At 39.2% G+C, this 14436-nt stretch overlaps 2 protein-coding genes across 2 annotated transcripts in view; one reads left to right on the plus strand and one right to left on the minus strand.

Annotated features, from left to right (window-relative positions):
* Nucleotides 1–317: 317 nt before the first annotated feature.
* Nucleotides 318–5545, minus strand: ccn1 (cellular communication network factor 1). The gene is made up of 5 exons (XM_056449425.1): nt 5387–5545; nt 3517–3730; nt 2672–3031; nt 1859–2043; nt 318–973 (listed from the first exon to the last, which is right to left on the minus strand). The coding sequence occupies exons 1-5, from the start codon at nt 5432–5434 to the stop codon at nt 671–673; spliced, it is 1110 nt and encodes a 369-aa protein (XP_056305400.1). The 5' UTR covers nt 5435–5545; the 3' UTR covers nt 318–670.
* Nucleotides 5546–8823: 3278 nt separating this feature from the next.
* ddah1 (dimethylarginine dimethylaminohydrolase 1) overlaps nt 8824–14436 on the plus strand; it is a 60278-nt gene continuing 54665 nt past the window's right edge. The window contains exon 1 of the mRNA XM_056448699.1: nt 8824–9074. The gene's annotated coding sequence lies outside the window, so the exon portion shown is untranslated. The remainder of the gene's footprint in view (nt 9075–14436) is intronic.

The following is a 14436-nucleotide window of genomic DNA, read 5'->3' on the forward strand; positions in this document are numbered from 1 at the left end:
TTCTGGAAACGCTGACCTCAGCAAACAGTGCACGATAAAGGTCCCCGTATCGTAAGGCTGTAATTCCGTGGGAATCTAGTTACAACAGGAGATGGTAGTTGATTGGCCGGCGGACGGAACCCGCCGGTTGCCTATTGGTCGGTGCTCACACTGCATAAAGAAAAGCTCGTCTTACGAAGGCATCGTCCACACGCACACGGGTGTTTTCAAAACCGGACTTCTTTTCTACAGTTTCTGTTCGTCCACATGAAAACACCACTGAAACTGAAATGTTCAGAAAACTGACTGCGCATTTGGTGTGTAAATCCTCCCCTTAACACACATGCACAATGTGTGTATTCATGTGGACGGAGATTTGTTTAAAACTATATAAAATACTCATGTACATGTGGACACGGCCTTAGTCTCCAGTCCAAATATCTGAAAATTAAGACTCAAAATATGAAATGTTTTCAGATATTAAGCAAGTTTTCCATTAAAACAAGCTCAATAATCTCGTTTAAAGTGTGAAGTGAGATGATTTAGCTTGTTTTCTGTAAAAACTCACCTTATTTAGACTCAATATTTCTGAAAACAGCACAATATTTCATACTGGTCTATCAAATGCTTCTTGATTACAGATGTTCTGGATATCAGAGACTGTAAGAGAAGCATTTCAGTCAGTGTCTCCTCAGTCTGTGAACTTGTGGATGTCATTGTAGAGTCTGTAGAAGGGGAATCCGGCCTCGCTGGCGTGCGGGCAGTGCTTTGTGCACTTGCAGGACTCGATCATCATCACGTTCTTGTTGAAGGTCTCTCCGTCTAGGCAGCGGAACTTGACCCGGATGGTTTTGGTGTTCTGGGGGCTGCAGCAGCGTCCGTCAACGCAGGAGCCGCAGAACCGAGGACGGTACTTCTTCAAGCTGAAGCAGCCGGTGTAAGAGAACTTCACCGGCGTCACAGACTTCTTGGTGCGGTTGCATTTCTTTCCTTTCTGCAGAGCAATGCAGAGATCATGCAGGATTAGTCAAGTGCACATCACTTCTGCTGTGCTTTTCTGATTTAGAGTCGTTTATTTTCTACAGAATCAACATTTGAAGTGAATCAAAAAGGGTTTGATCCACTTCAAATGTTGACGACTGTATATATGCATGAACATATTCAGGCCACCAATTTAAGCCCTTAAATTTCACTCTGAGAAACACTTTGGTTGGATCATTCTTTGGCTAAAACCAGTTTAGAGTTGGTGTCAAGAATGCTCCAACCAAAGTGTTTCTTACAGTAGAAGTTGGCTTAAATGAGTGACCAAATCCTTCTTCAAGAACACAAAATCTGCTTCGATTTGGGTCTGAAATGCAATTTAACCAAATAAATAAATAAATCCGATTACAGATTTAGGTTAGAAAGCCTTTAACTGAACTGGTTGACCTCTTTGTGCACGAGTTATCATTAAAATAAAGAGAAAAACTCTAAACTAGTTCACATGGTGTCAGGAATGCCATTAGAGTTGTTCTTCTCTTGATTTTAAACATGTCTCATGCACAACAAGGTCAAGCAGGTCAGTTAAAGACGTTATAACATAAATGTGCAATCAGATATTTAGTTTTTGCTTCATTTCTTTAGTTAAATTACATTCCTGACACTAACTCTAAACAAATGTTGAGTTTCTCTTAATAATAACCCATGCACAAAGCTCCACCGGGTCAGTTAAATATGCATCAGTTTATTTAGCTTATGATCAATTTCTTTGATTAAATAGCATCCCTGACAGCACTCTACACTAGTTTTAGGTTTACTGTTGTTTCCCTTGAGTAACTCATGCACTAAAGTTCCTCCGGGTCATTTTTTTTAATCTGCATGCACGTTGAGTTTAGCGTACCTTCAGGCTGGTGTGTGGAGACTGGCTGCAGGGCCGGACCTCACAGATGCGGCTCTCCTTCATCAGTTTGCATTCAGCGTTATTATTGGTGATTCGGGTGGAGATTCCAGTACCGCAGCTCTGAGAGCACTGGGACCAGCCGGTGGTCTGCACGATGCACTTCTCCACCTGACGCAATCGGAAAGCTGCAAAGATAAGCAAAGTCTTATTTTAAAAAATACAGAAGCACGAGCATCAGATTCAGCATCTCCATCAGTTTATTAACATGTTGAGGAGACGGTTCACCCAAAAGTTACAATTCATCTCGCAATTACTCATCATTTACTCTCACTCGAGTGGTTCAAATATTCTCTTGAAACTTATTTTCTTGTTGGGCACTAAAGAAGATATTTTGAAGAATGTTGAAGACCTGTAACTGGTGTTCAACATACAAAAGAAACTTCTAAAGGTTTGAAACAAGAGTGAGTAAATAATGACAATTTCCATTTTTGAGTGAACTATCCCTTTAATAAAGGCTGTTTTCCCACTTATATTTTAAGTGCTTTATTATTATTATTATTATTATTATTATTATCATTATTATTAAGGTTTGCATACTTTAGAGAATCCCTTATCCAAACAGTACCGATACATAATTACCCCTAAATCTCCTTTTGTTTTTGAAGTAATTAATATTGATTGTTTTATATTTTTATTAAAGTAATCAGTCGAAATTAAGTGAGTTTTTCCTTAAAATAATCTCCTAATAGGAGAAGTGAAATCTAATCTTATTTTTTAAGAGTGTTAGAGTTTGTGTCTTGAATTGAATCTTACCAGGTAACGATTTGAGCTCGGTGTTCATGATGACAGAGATGAGCTCGTTTTTATTGGTCAGTTCCCTCTCAGAGTCTCCGCCCACTTCTTTATTTCCAGGCATCTTATTGGCCGATTCGCTGAGTTTCCCGCCCTGCTCTTCATCATCGCAGACCCACTCCTCGCAGCAGCGGCCAGGCACTTTGACCAGCCTGGGGTTGGCACAGCCCAGCGCGGGCAGCGAGAGCTCCTGCGGGCACAGCGGCACACAGCCCACCGCCCCGTCCATACAGGTACACTGGTGCTTACAGTTAGGCTGGAAACTCTCCCCGTTCTGGTAGATCCGGCTGCTGTACTCGCACGGCCGGCCCTCTGATTTAGCTGAGAACAGAAGAATTAGAGCGTTTTAATTAGTGCTGGGCAGAGAATAAATAAATAATAATAAATGTTATTATGTGTATGTGATATAGAAACCAAAATATACAATATATTCTGTTTAACAGAGAGATTTCTCCAACATCTCTAATCATAATAGTGTTAATAACTCATCTCTAATCACTGATTTATTTTCTCTATATCATGATGACAGCTCATAATATTAGACTAGATATTCTTCAAGACACTAGTATTCAGCTTAAAGTGACATTTAAAGGCTTCACTAGGGTAATTAGGGTAAAGTTAGGGTAATTAGGCACAAATATTTAAATGTGTATGTATAATTTGTATCATTTACATTAGTTGTATTTAATTGTAACTAAACATTGCATGTGTGTATTTATATATACACATAATAAATATAGACAGAACACACACTTAAATTGTGTGTATATGTATATGTGTGTGTGTGTGTATAATGAGAAACACACCTCTGCAGATACCCCTGGCGGCCCCGTGGCTGGCCCCATAGTTACACTCCAGGCCCTTGCTGTGGTCGCAGGGCTCTGAGCGGCTGCAGTCCTCGTTCAGCTGTCTGGCACACACCAGACAACAGCCGCAGGCGTCCCGCTGCAGACCCACTCCTGGAGGACACTGGGGGGCATCCGGAGCACAGGAGCACACCGCCGGGCAGCTGGAGGACACCTGAACAACACAATCAATGCAGTTAACACCTATATACACACCTGAACAACAACACCACCATCAATACATTCAGCACTCTCATATACAGCTCAGCTCAGAATTTATTCTCCTTCAGATATCTCCCAGATATTGAGGAATTTCTCACAGTATTTCCTCTAATATTTGTTCTTCTGGAGAAAGTCTTATTTGTTTTATTTCAGCTAGAATAAAAGCAGTTTTTAATAGTTTTAAAGCCATTTTAAGGTCAATATTATTAGCCCCTTCAGCAATATTAGTGTTGGATTGTCTCCAGAATAAACCACTGTTATACAATGACTTGCCTAATTACCCTAACTTTACCCTAATTACCCTAGTTAAGCCTTTAAATGTCACTTTAAGCTGAATACTAGTGTCTTGAAGAATATCTAGTCTAATATTATTTACTGTCATCATGGTGAAGAGAAAACACATCAGTTATTAGAGATGAGTTATTAACACTGTTATGATTAGAAATGTGTTGAAGAAATCTTCATGTTTTCAGTCAAAATTGAGGAAAATGTAATAATCTGCCAATAGGGTAAGCTAAATAATCTTCTGCCAAAGGGGAAAACCATACTATTTCACCACCCCATTGTCAGATTTGCCTGTTTTAAAGAAAAACTCTCTTTATTTTGACTCATTATTTCTGAAAACAAGACTTTATTTTGTCTAGAAAATGCTGACTGATTTAAGACGTTTTAGATATTTTAACTAAATTCAAGACAAAATGACTCTAAGTAATAGTTTTTTTCAGTGCACTGGCTTATTAACTGCCTATAATTAAGATATTAACTTTTTATCACCACATATGAGGTATAATCGTAATTTACATCCATAATACCTAAAGCCAACACTAGCTTACTAACTATTAATGAGCAGCTAATTAAGTAGATTGAGCTGAAAGTCTAAGTTAATGGTTTGTTAATAGCATGAATTGTGCATTAAAATAAAGTTGACTGAATGCTTTTCTTAGTTGGAGTTATAGTCTCATTACTAGTCTAAAGATTATTCAATCAAGGAGCATTTGAAGACAATGTTTTGTTTCCAAGAAATAATGACTCAAAAGTAGAGTTTTAACCCATTTTTTTCTGAAAACACCACAATATTTTGTGCTTGTCTAGAAAATGCTTCTTGATTTAAGAGTTTTTAGATATTTGGACTAGAAACAAGACAAAAAACTCTACTTTAGAGCATTTAAAGTCCTGAAATACTGATGTGAATGCCCCCTAAATACAGTATTCACATTTCAGTAGAATCAAGATAAAGTTTTCGTAAGACAATAGTAGTTTTTCAATAGTTTTCTGAAGACTTTCTTAAGATTAAATGTTTTGATCCACTTCAAATGTTGACTATAATTAACCATTGAAAGAGAGAGTTCACCAAACACTGAAGAATTACTCACTATTTACCCTCATTGACTTGTTTTTAACCTTTTTACGTCTCTGTTAAACACTAAGAGAATATATTTGAAAGAATACTGAAAACCATTCACTTCTATAGCAGGAATAACAGACACTGTGACAGTAATATGTAATGAAATCTGCTCTTCAGTGTTGAACAGAAACTCAGTCAGGTTTTTAAGCACTGAATGTTCATGTGTGGGTGAAGTAAACATCTTATATAGAAAACAGTACTCACCACATTAAAGTGTGCAATAAAGATGACGATAATAGCCCAAGCAAACATCTTCGCTTCTGTGTTTGTCAGCTCGCTGATTTTAAGCAAAATTCCGTCGTTTTTAAGTCCTGTTTTAGTCTGAGGAGCGTCCGTTTGTTTTCCCGCGCGTCTGAAGGCGCTGCTCTGCTCCGGAGGCGCGCTCCGCGGCGGCTTTATAGGCCAGCGGCGCCCTGACGTCACCGCGCTGAACTGTCCCGAAGATATGCGCGGAATGTTTCTTGGCGCGTTTTCCATCCTCGCTAAGCACCACCCTGTCTCACTTTCCGTCTTTTTTTCTCTCTTTTCTTCTCTCTCTTTCCTAAATGAATTTTCCCCTCTCACTGAACACATTTTTTACGGTCGCCCCCCGCCCTCCTCTGCATCTCTGCTCTCCACGTTTCCTTTTTACATTTGTGTAAAGTTAAATCCGTGAAACTATTATCAAAATAAAGAGAATTAGTTAAAATAGTAAACAGACTCAACTATACTCAAGTGTAGCTTATAATACTGTATATATAGCTCATTATACTGTATATATAGCTCATTATACTGCATATAAAGTAAAGAGATGTAGTTAATTATAGTAAACAGTTATATTTAACCTATACAGTAGGCCTATATATGTGTGTGTGTGTTATTTTAGAGGTTAATTTTAGATATTATTTCACCATCTAGCTTACTAACCTGCTTTATTTTGTGTAACGTCATGTAAAAAGATTATTAGTCGCCACTGAAATATGTGTGTTGGCCCCCGGGGGTCTATTAATGGAGTTATGACGATTCATTCCCAGCACCGCAACCATAAATTAATAATGCACAGGATTCACACATCCAACTCAACTAATAAACCGATAATTCATCCAAAAATAACAATTATATCGTCATCAACAACTTTATAAATCATCTGTTGAACACAAAATAAGATATTTAGAAAAATGTTAGAAATCGCTAACATTGACTTTCATACTTGTTTGACCTACTATGGAAGTCATTGGTTACAGGTTTCCAACATTCTTTAAAATATCTTCTTTTGAAGACTTTTTGACTTGAAGGCGAGTAAATTGTGTCATTCATTCATTTTCTTTTCAGCTTAGTCCCTTTATTAATCTGGGGTCACCACAGCGGAATGAACCGCCAACTTATCCAGCATTGTTTTATGTAGCGGATGCCCTTCCAGCCGCCCTTCCAAACACACTCATTCACACACACATACACTATGGACAATTTAGCCTACTCAATTCGAGTAAACGGTGTGTAAAGCTTTATTTTTGTGGGTGAGCTGTGCCTTTAAGAAAAAAAAAATCCTATTTATTTGATTAATTTCTAATTATTTTCTATATTTTAAATCAATTTATACATTGGTTGATTTCACGATTTCTCACAACACAACATCTTTTTGTAACTCACCGTTTCAATAAGGGTAACCATTGACTTACACAGTACTTGTTTTTCTTACTATAGAAGTCAATGGTTACTGGTTTCCAGCATTCTTCAAAATATGTTCTTTTATGTTCAACATAAGAAAGAAACAGACAGATTTGAAAATACTTGAAGGCGTAAATGCATTTTTTGGGGGTGGGGGGCGGAGGGGGGTGTACTGTCTCTTTAAGACAGAAATCCTATTTATTTTATTCATTTCTAAGTAATTTCTATATTTTATATCAATATATATTTTGGTTTATTTCATGATTTTTTAACTTTGTGTAACAAGTTTAAGGGATGGTTCACCCAAAAAACTAAAATTATGTCAGCATTTACTCACTCTTATTGAAGAATGTTGAAAATCGGTAACCATTGACTTTCATAATAGGAAAAATTAAACTGTAAGTCAGTGGTTACTGGTTACCAGCATTCTTCAAAATATCTTCTTTTGTGTTCACGATTTCTCACAACAAAACAACAATTTTTTGTAACTCACTTTTATTGAAGAACACTGAAATCCGGTAACCATTGACTTGCACAGTATTTGCTTTTACGACTATGGAAGTCAATGGTTACCGGTTTCCAGCATTCTTCAAAATATTGAGTTCAACAGAAGAGAGAAACTCATAAATGTTTGAAAACACTTGAGGGAGAGTGAATCTTGAGTGAATGAGTCTTCATTTTGTGTCTCTTTAAGAAGAAAATACTATTTGTTTTATTAATTTGTAATTGATTTCTATATTTTATATCAATATATACGTTAGTTTATTTTATAGTTTCTCTAACAACTAAACAATGTTTGTAACTCCCCGTTATTAAAGAATGCTGAAAACCGGTAACCATTGACTTCCATAGTAGGAAAAACAAATACTGTGTAGGTCAATGGCTACTGGTTTCCAACATTCTTCAAAATATCTTCTTTTATAATCAACAGAAGAAAGAAAATCATGTTTGAAAACACTTGGAGGTGAGTAAATAGTGTGTAAATCTTCATTTTTGGAGGATGAACTGTCCCTTTAAGAAACAAAATCATATTTGTTTTAATTAATATATTAAAATTTGACTAATTTCTAATTGATGTTATTATGGTATATCAATATATACGATTTCTCACAACAAAACAACTTTTTGTAACAAGTTAAAGGGTAAATTCACCCAGAAGGTTTCAATTCTGTCATCATTTACTCACCCTTATTGAAGAATGCTGTAAAACGATAACCACTGACTTACACTTGTATAGTAGGAAAAACAAATACAGTGTATGGTTACTGGTTTCCAACATTCTTTGAAATATCTTCTTTTCTGTTCACGAATTCTCACAACAAAACAAATAAACTCACCCTTATTGAAGAATGCTGAAAACCGGTAACCATTGACTTCCACTGTATTAGTTTTTCCTATTATACAAATTTATGGTTACCAGTTTCCAACATTCTTCAAAATATCTTCTTTTCTGTTCACGATTTCTCATAACAAAACAATGTAACTCCCCTTTATTGAAGAAGAATGCTGAAAACCAGTACAAAACAAATACTGTAAGTGAATAGTTACTGGTCTTCAGCATTCTTCAAAATATCTTCTTTTGTGTTCAACAGAAGAAACTCTTGTTTGAAAACTCTCGAAGGTGAGTAAATAGTGTGTAAATCTTGATTTTGTTTGTGCTGAGCTGTCTCTTTAAATCTCCACACGTTCACACTATTGCATTTAGAGTTCACATATGTCTAAAAAAAACTCCCAGAATGCACTGCTCAGAAGTCAAACTTTACGGCGTCTATTTTTGTCCGCTCTCGCTCCTCTCTCTTGACTCAACCTCTCTCCGAGTGCTTCCAGATGTGACTCCAGACGTAACAATATTACCATATTTGGTCTGGGCAGGAGCCTGCATTATTAACATTACTGCCGGAGTTATCCAACCACAAAGCATTCCTGACAGCTTAAAGGATCCCTAAATATGCTCTCCACGGAGGACATTCCTGCCGCTAATTTAATATTCATGCATTCTGTCCATCACACAGCAAGAGAGAGAGAGAGAAAATCATGAATGCATCCCATTCCTTTGACATAAGATGCATTATAAAACAATATTAAAGTGAAGTGTTCCCCAAATCAGTGGAATTCCTCAGTCAGAGATTAGGAGGTTTTGGATCTGCATTCTGAGAGTGAGAGCGAGGGAATGTGCAATATTTCTGAATAATAATTCTGTCCACAGACTCGCAGACAGCAGCAGAAGCGTCTGGACTTTACTCAGGTAAGGTTTATTATTCAGTCTCTAGAGTTTGCATGAAACATCATGAGGCCACACTGCTCTTATTTAGAGATTTGCTGTTGTTTCTGCTTCTTACATCTGAAAAGACTTCAATCAACAAGCATTTTATTGACAACAAGAAAATATTAGTGTTGTTTTCAGAAATAATGAGTCAAAATTAAGTGAGTTTCTCCTTAAAACCAGCAGAATAATATCATTTCTAAGTGAAAACAAGCTTATTTCACTTTATTTTTATTATTCTGCTTGTTTTAATGAGAAACTCTCCTCATTTTGACTCATTATTTCTGAAAACAACACTAATATTTTGTGATTGTCTAGAAAATGCTGACTGATTTAGGAGCTTTTAGATATTTAGCAGCAAGAGTAAAGCTCTGAGAAAGGTCTATTCTGCAGTGTGTTGTGTGCTGTTTTCTTCTGATCCTCCAGGGTTTGTGTTGTGAACTGCCTCCTCTGATCTGCTCATTCTCCAGCTTGTGGTTTCAGTGGTTTTATGATTATTATTTTCCCAGATTGCGACACTAGATGGTGATGTCCTGTTCTGTGTGACTGAACTGACATTTATCTGAGAGGAAGCGCTTACTAAATGATGTGTATATAATATAAACATCTGCTACGCTGCAGAAAAGAGTGTTTTTGTCTTGTTTTTAGTCTAAATATTTAAAGATATTAAAATCAAGAAGTGTTTTCTAGACAAGGACAACGTGTGGTGTTTTCAGAAATAATGAGTCAAAATTGGGTGAGTTTAATTAAAGCAATCAGAATAATCTGACGATGAGGGGAAGGGAAATAATCTTAAATCAAAATAAAAACAACATTATGACAGGTTATTTAGCTTGCTTTAAAGAAAAGCTCACTTCATTTGGACTCATTTCTAAACTTTACTGTAAAATATGTTCATAAATTAGCAGTTTTCCACATTTTGGGGTTGATGTTTTTATTTTTCCCTGTTTATTTCTGCTTGTGAATTGCATTATAGGATCTTGACCCTCCAACAACTTTAAACCAGTAAAAGTGTCTTAAAGTGTCTTTTCTGAACATGTGTGATAGTTTGCAGTGCTATATGGTCTGGGTTGATGTTCTACACTCAGCGGCCACTTTATTAGGTACACCTGTCCAACTGCTCGTTAACACTAATGTCTAATCAGCCAATCACATGGCAGCAGCTCACTGCATTTAGCATGTAGACATGGTCAAGAGGATCTGCTGCAGGTCAAAGCGAGCATCAGAATGGGGAAGAAAGGGGATTTAAGAGACTTTGAACATGGCATGGTTGTTGGTGCCAGACGGGCTGCTCTGAGTATTTCAGAAACTGCTGATCTACTGGGATTTTCACGCACAACCATCTCTAGGGTTTACAGAGAATGGTCCGACAAAGAGGAAATATCCAGTGAGCGGCAGTTCTGTGGGCGCAAATGCCTTGTTGATGATCAGAGGTCAGAGGAGAATGGCCAGACTGGCTACAATTCACACAGGTTCACCAAAACTGGACAATAGAAGATTGGAGAAACGTTTCCTGGTCTCCATTTCTGCTGCCACATTCCTTTTATCCATCCTGCCTTGTATCAGCGGTTCAGGCTGGTGGTGGTGGTGTAATGGTGTGGGGGAGATTTTCTTTGGGTCCATTAGTACCAATTGAGCATGGTGTCAACACCACAGCCTACTTGAGTATTGTTGTTGACCATGTCCATCCCTTTATGAGCACAGTGTCTCCATCTTCTGATGGCTACTTCCAGCAGGATAACGCACCATGTCATAAAGCACCAATCATCTCAGACTGGTTTCTTGAACATGACAATGAGTTCACTGTACTCAAATGGCCTCCACAGTCACCAGAGCTCAATCCAATAGAGCACCTTTGGGATGTGGTGGAACGGGAGATTGGCATCATGGATGTGCAGCCGACAAATCTGCAGCAACTGTGTGATGCTATCATGTCAATATGGAGCAAAATCTCTGAGGAATATTTCCAGTAGCTTGTTGAATCTACGCCACCAAGGATTAAGACAGTTCTGAAGGCAAAAGGGGGTCCGACCCGGTACTAGTGAGGTGTACCTAATAAAGTGGCCAGTGAGTGTATAATAAACTGCAGCACATTTTCTGTTATTTTACAGACTCATTTCTCTAGATATTATCTCAAAGTACTAAAATGTCAATATCATCACTTTGTTAAACTGTAGAGCTGAATTTTCCGCATCAGAAGTGGACAGAGCAGAGATCAACATGCAATTCACCACCGCAAATAAACCCAAAACACAGACATCGTTCATTAACAGATGTTGAATGCTTCTTGATGGAATCATATTTAGAGATTCTGAAACAAGACAAAAGCTGTAAGTTTTGCAGTGTAGACCTCCAGATGTAGATGTGACGTGTTTCTCTAATCCTGTACATCATTGTGGTCACTCTTGGATTTCCTGCTCTGTCTTTTAAAGCCGCTCCTGCTGTTTGCTGTTGAACACGCTGTGGGATGTGATGTGTTGCCCAACAGCTGATGCATGCATTTTAGGAAGTGTGCAGCCATATTAGTTCATGTGCATTAGCCAATCACCTGAGGTGTGGAAAATGACATCATGATAAATCTGATTGGCTGATGGCCGCAGAAGAATGCAGACATTCCTGAGGGCCGGTGGGTGACTGTCCTGAGCGGTGATGGCCAAGCAGAGCTGCCTCTGCCAGAAAATACCATCGATTGTTTCTTTGGTTTATTGGAAAATAGTGTTGTATTTTAAATGATTCATTTGGTTTACCAGCACTCAGTTAGAGGCTGAACTTTGATGCTTTATTGGTTTCTTTCATCATCTAAACCCAAACAAACTTGACACTGCTGTGCTGGAATGTGGTGCGAGACAACTGGCCTGAGTTTTCTTTAAGAAACATATTGGGATTCTAGAGCATTGATAGGGTGTTGTTGGTGGTTGCTTGGGTGAAATTGGGTTATTAGACCTTGAATAGGCTGTTGTAGGTGGTTGCTAGGGTGAAAGTGTGTTGCTAGATCATTGATAGGGTGTTTTGGGTGGGTGGTAGGTTGGAAAAGGCTTACTAGACCATTAATATGGGTTTGTTGGTGGTTGCTAGGGTGAAAGTGTGTTGCTAGATCATTGATATTGTATTGTGAGTGGTTGCTAGGTTGGAAGTAGGTTGCTAGATCATTGATAGGGAGTTTTGAGAGGTTACTAGGTGGTTGCTACGGTAGAAGTGGGTTGATCAACTAGTGATAGGGTGTTGTGGGTGGTTGCTAGGGTGGAAGTGGGTTCTAGACCATTGATAGGATGTTGTCAGTGGTTGCTAGGGTGGAAGTGGGTTGCTAGACCATTGATAAGGTGTTAAGGATGATTGTTAGGGTGGAAGTGGGTTGCTAGACCATTGATAGGATGTTGTGGGTGGTTGCTAGGGTGGAAGTGGGTTGATCAACCATTGATAGGGTATTGTGGGTGGTTGTTAGGGTGGAAATGGGTTGATTAACCATTGATAGGGTGTTGTGGGTGGTTGCTAGGGTGGAAATATGTTGCTAGATCATTGATATTGTGTTGTAGGTGGTTGCTAGGGTAGAAGTGGGTTGCAAGACCATTGATAGGGTGTTAAGGATGATTGTTAGGGTGGAAGTGGGTTGATAGACCATTAATAGGATGTTGTGGGTGGTTGCTAGGGTGGAAGTGCGTTGATCAACCATTGATAGGGTGTTGTGGGTGGTTGCTAGGGTGGAAATGGGTTGCTGCGTCATTGATAGGGTGTTGTGAGTGGTTGTACGGGGTGGAAGTGGGTTGCTGGGTCACTGATAGGGTGTTGTGGATGGTTGCTAGGGTGGAAGTGGGTTGCTGGATCATTGATAAGGTGTTGGTGGTTGCTAGGTTGGAAGTGGGTTGCTGTTTCATTGATAAGGTGTTGGTGGTTGCTAGGGTGGAAGTGGGTTGCTGGTTCATTGATAGGGTGTGGGTGGTTGCTAAGGTGGAAGTTGGTTGCTGAATCATCTATAGGGTGTTGTGGGTGGTTGCTAGGGTGGAAGTGGGTTGCTCAACCATTGATAGGGTGTTGTTAGTGGTTGCTAGGGTAGAAGTGGGTTGCTGGATCATTGATAGGGTGTTGTTGGTGGTTGCTAGGGTGGGAGTGGGTTGCTGGATCATCGATAAGGTGTTGTGGGTGGTTGTTAGGGTGGAAGTGGGTTGCTAGACCATTGATAGGGTGTTGTTGGTGATTGTTCTGGTGGTTGCTGTGTTATTAGGGTAGAATGAGGTTACTAGGGTGGTTTGAGTGGTTACTAGGCTATCGATAGGATGGTATAGGGCTGCTAGGCTGTTCTTAGGTTGTTCTGGGTGTTCACTGGGTGTTGCTAATGGTTGCTGGGGTACGGATGGGCTGGAATATTCTCTGCTAGGGTACTTTGGTGGTTACTAGGCTGTTGTTAGGGTGGTTTGAAGTTGCTAGATTGTCGCTAAATGGTTGTTAAATGGTTCTACGATGTTAAGGCATTCATCGTAGTCACCAGGCCATTGCCAGGCGGCTGCTAAATGGTCCTCAAAGACTGGAAAGTGAATGTTCCTATAATGCCAGAGTGTCTGAAAAACAGCTGCCCTGTTTCTAGGTGGACTTTGAGTTGTTGTTTTCTCAATAGTCAACACTGAGCGAGTGAGTGAGGTCAAGCGTAGCGTAGGGTGCACACAGTGAGTTAGTAAGCTCCTGAAGGGTGTACATCTGCTGCAGTGCTGCTATCCAGAGCTTTAGGGAACAGTGCTGTCATTGTGCTCCCTGCAGTCACCCCTCACTCCGCTACTCTGGAATTACACATCCAGCAACCATTACAACAGCGCTCCTCATCTGGGTCCGCCATGTTGTAATGGCAAACATAATATTTTCCACAGGCTTCACTTTTTTTCTTCCAGGGATGTTGGATGTTGATTACGAACGCATGACTCAGTGGCTGAAACTCTTCACCCCCCTGAAGGAGAGCAGGGATTTGGGACGCAGCCATATTTCTCCATTACGTAAAGCTCCTCAGACCGCACTGTAAATAATGCCTTTCTTACTCAGAGATTTTCACTTGATTCGAGTCCAAATATCTGGAAATTCTGTCATCATTTACCCTCCCTTAGCTCGGTTCAAACCTTTATGAACACAAAAGAAAGCATACTCTGTTTTTGCTACAATACTAAAGTATCTTGGGTGGTTACTAGGGTGTCGTTAGGGTGTTCTAGCTGGTTGCTCAGTTGTTGTGGTAGTTACTAGCTTGTTGCTAAAGGATTCTGAAACCTTTGAAAGCTTGCTGCAATAATGCTAGTGTTTTGAGTGGTTACCAAAGGGTTGGTAAGGTGTTCTGTGTGGTTACTATGCTATTGCTATGGTATTTTGG

The sequence above is a fragment of the Danio aesculapii genome, chromosome 23, assembly GCF_903798145.1.
Source record: "Danio aesculapii chromosome 23, fDanAes4.1, whole genome shotgun sequence".
NCBI classification, from domain to species: domain Eukaryota; kingdom Metazoa; phylum Chordata; class Actinopteri; order Cypriniformes; family Danionidae; genus Danio; species Danio aesculapii.

Coding starts and splice junctions, on each gene's coding strand:
- ccn1 (XM_056449425.1), bottom strand. CDS start 5,434: ATGTTTGCTTGGGCTATTATCGTCATCTTTATTGCACACTTTAATGTG. Junction 2,044..2,671: donor CGAGCTCAAATCGTTACCTG/GTAAGATTCAAT, acceptor TTATCTTTGCAG/CTTTCCGATTGCGTCAGGTG. Junction 974..1,858: donor CTCCACACACCAGCCTGAAG/GTACGCTAAACT, acceptor ATTGCTCTGCAG/AAAGGAAAGAAATGCAACCG.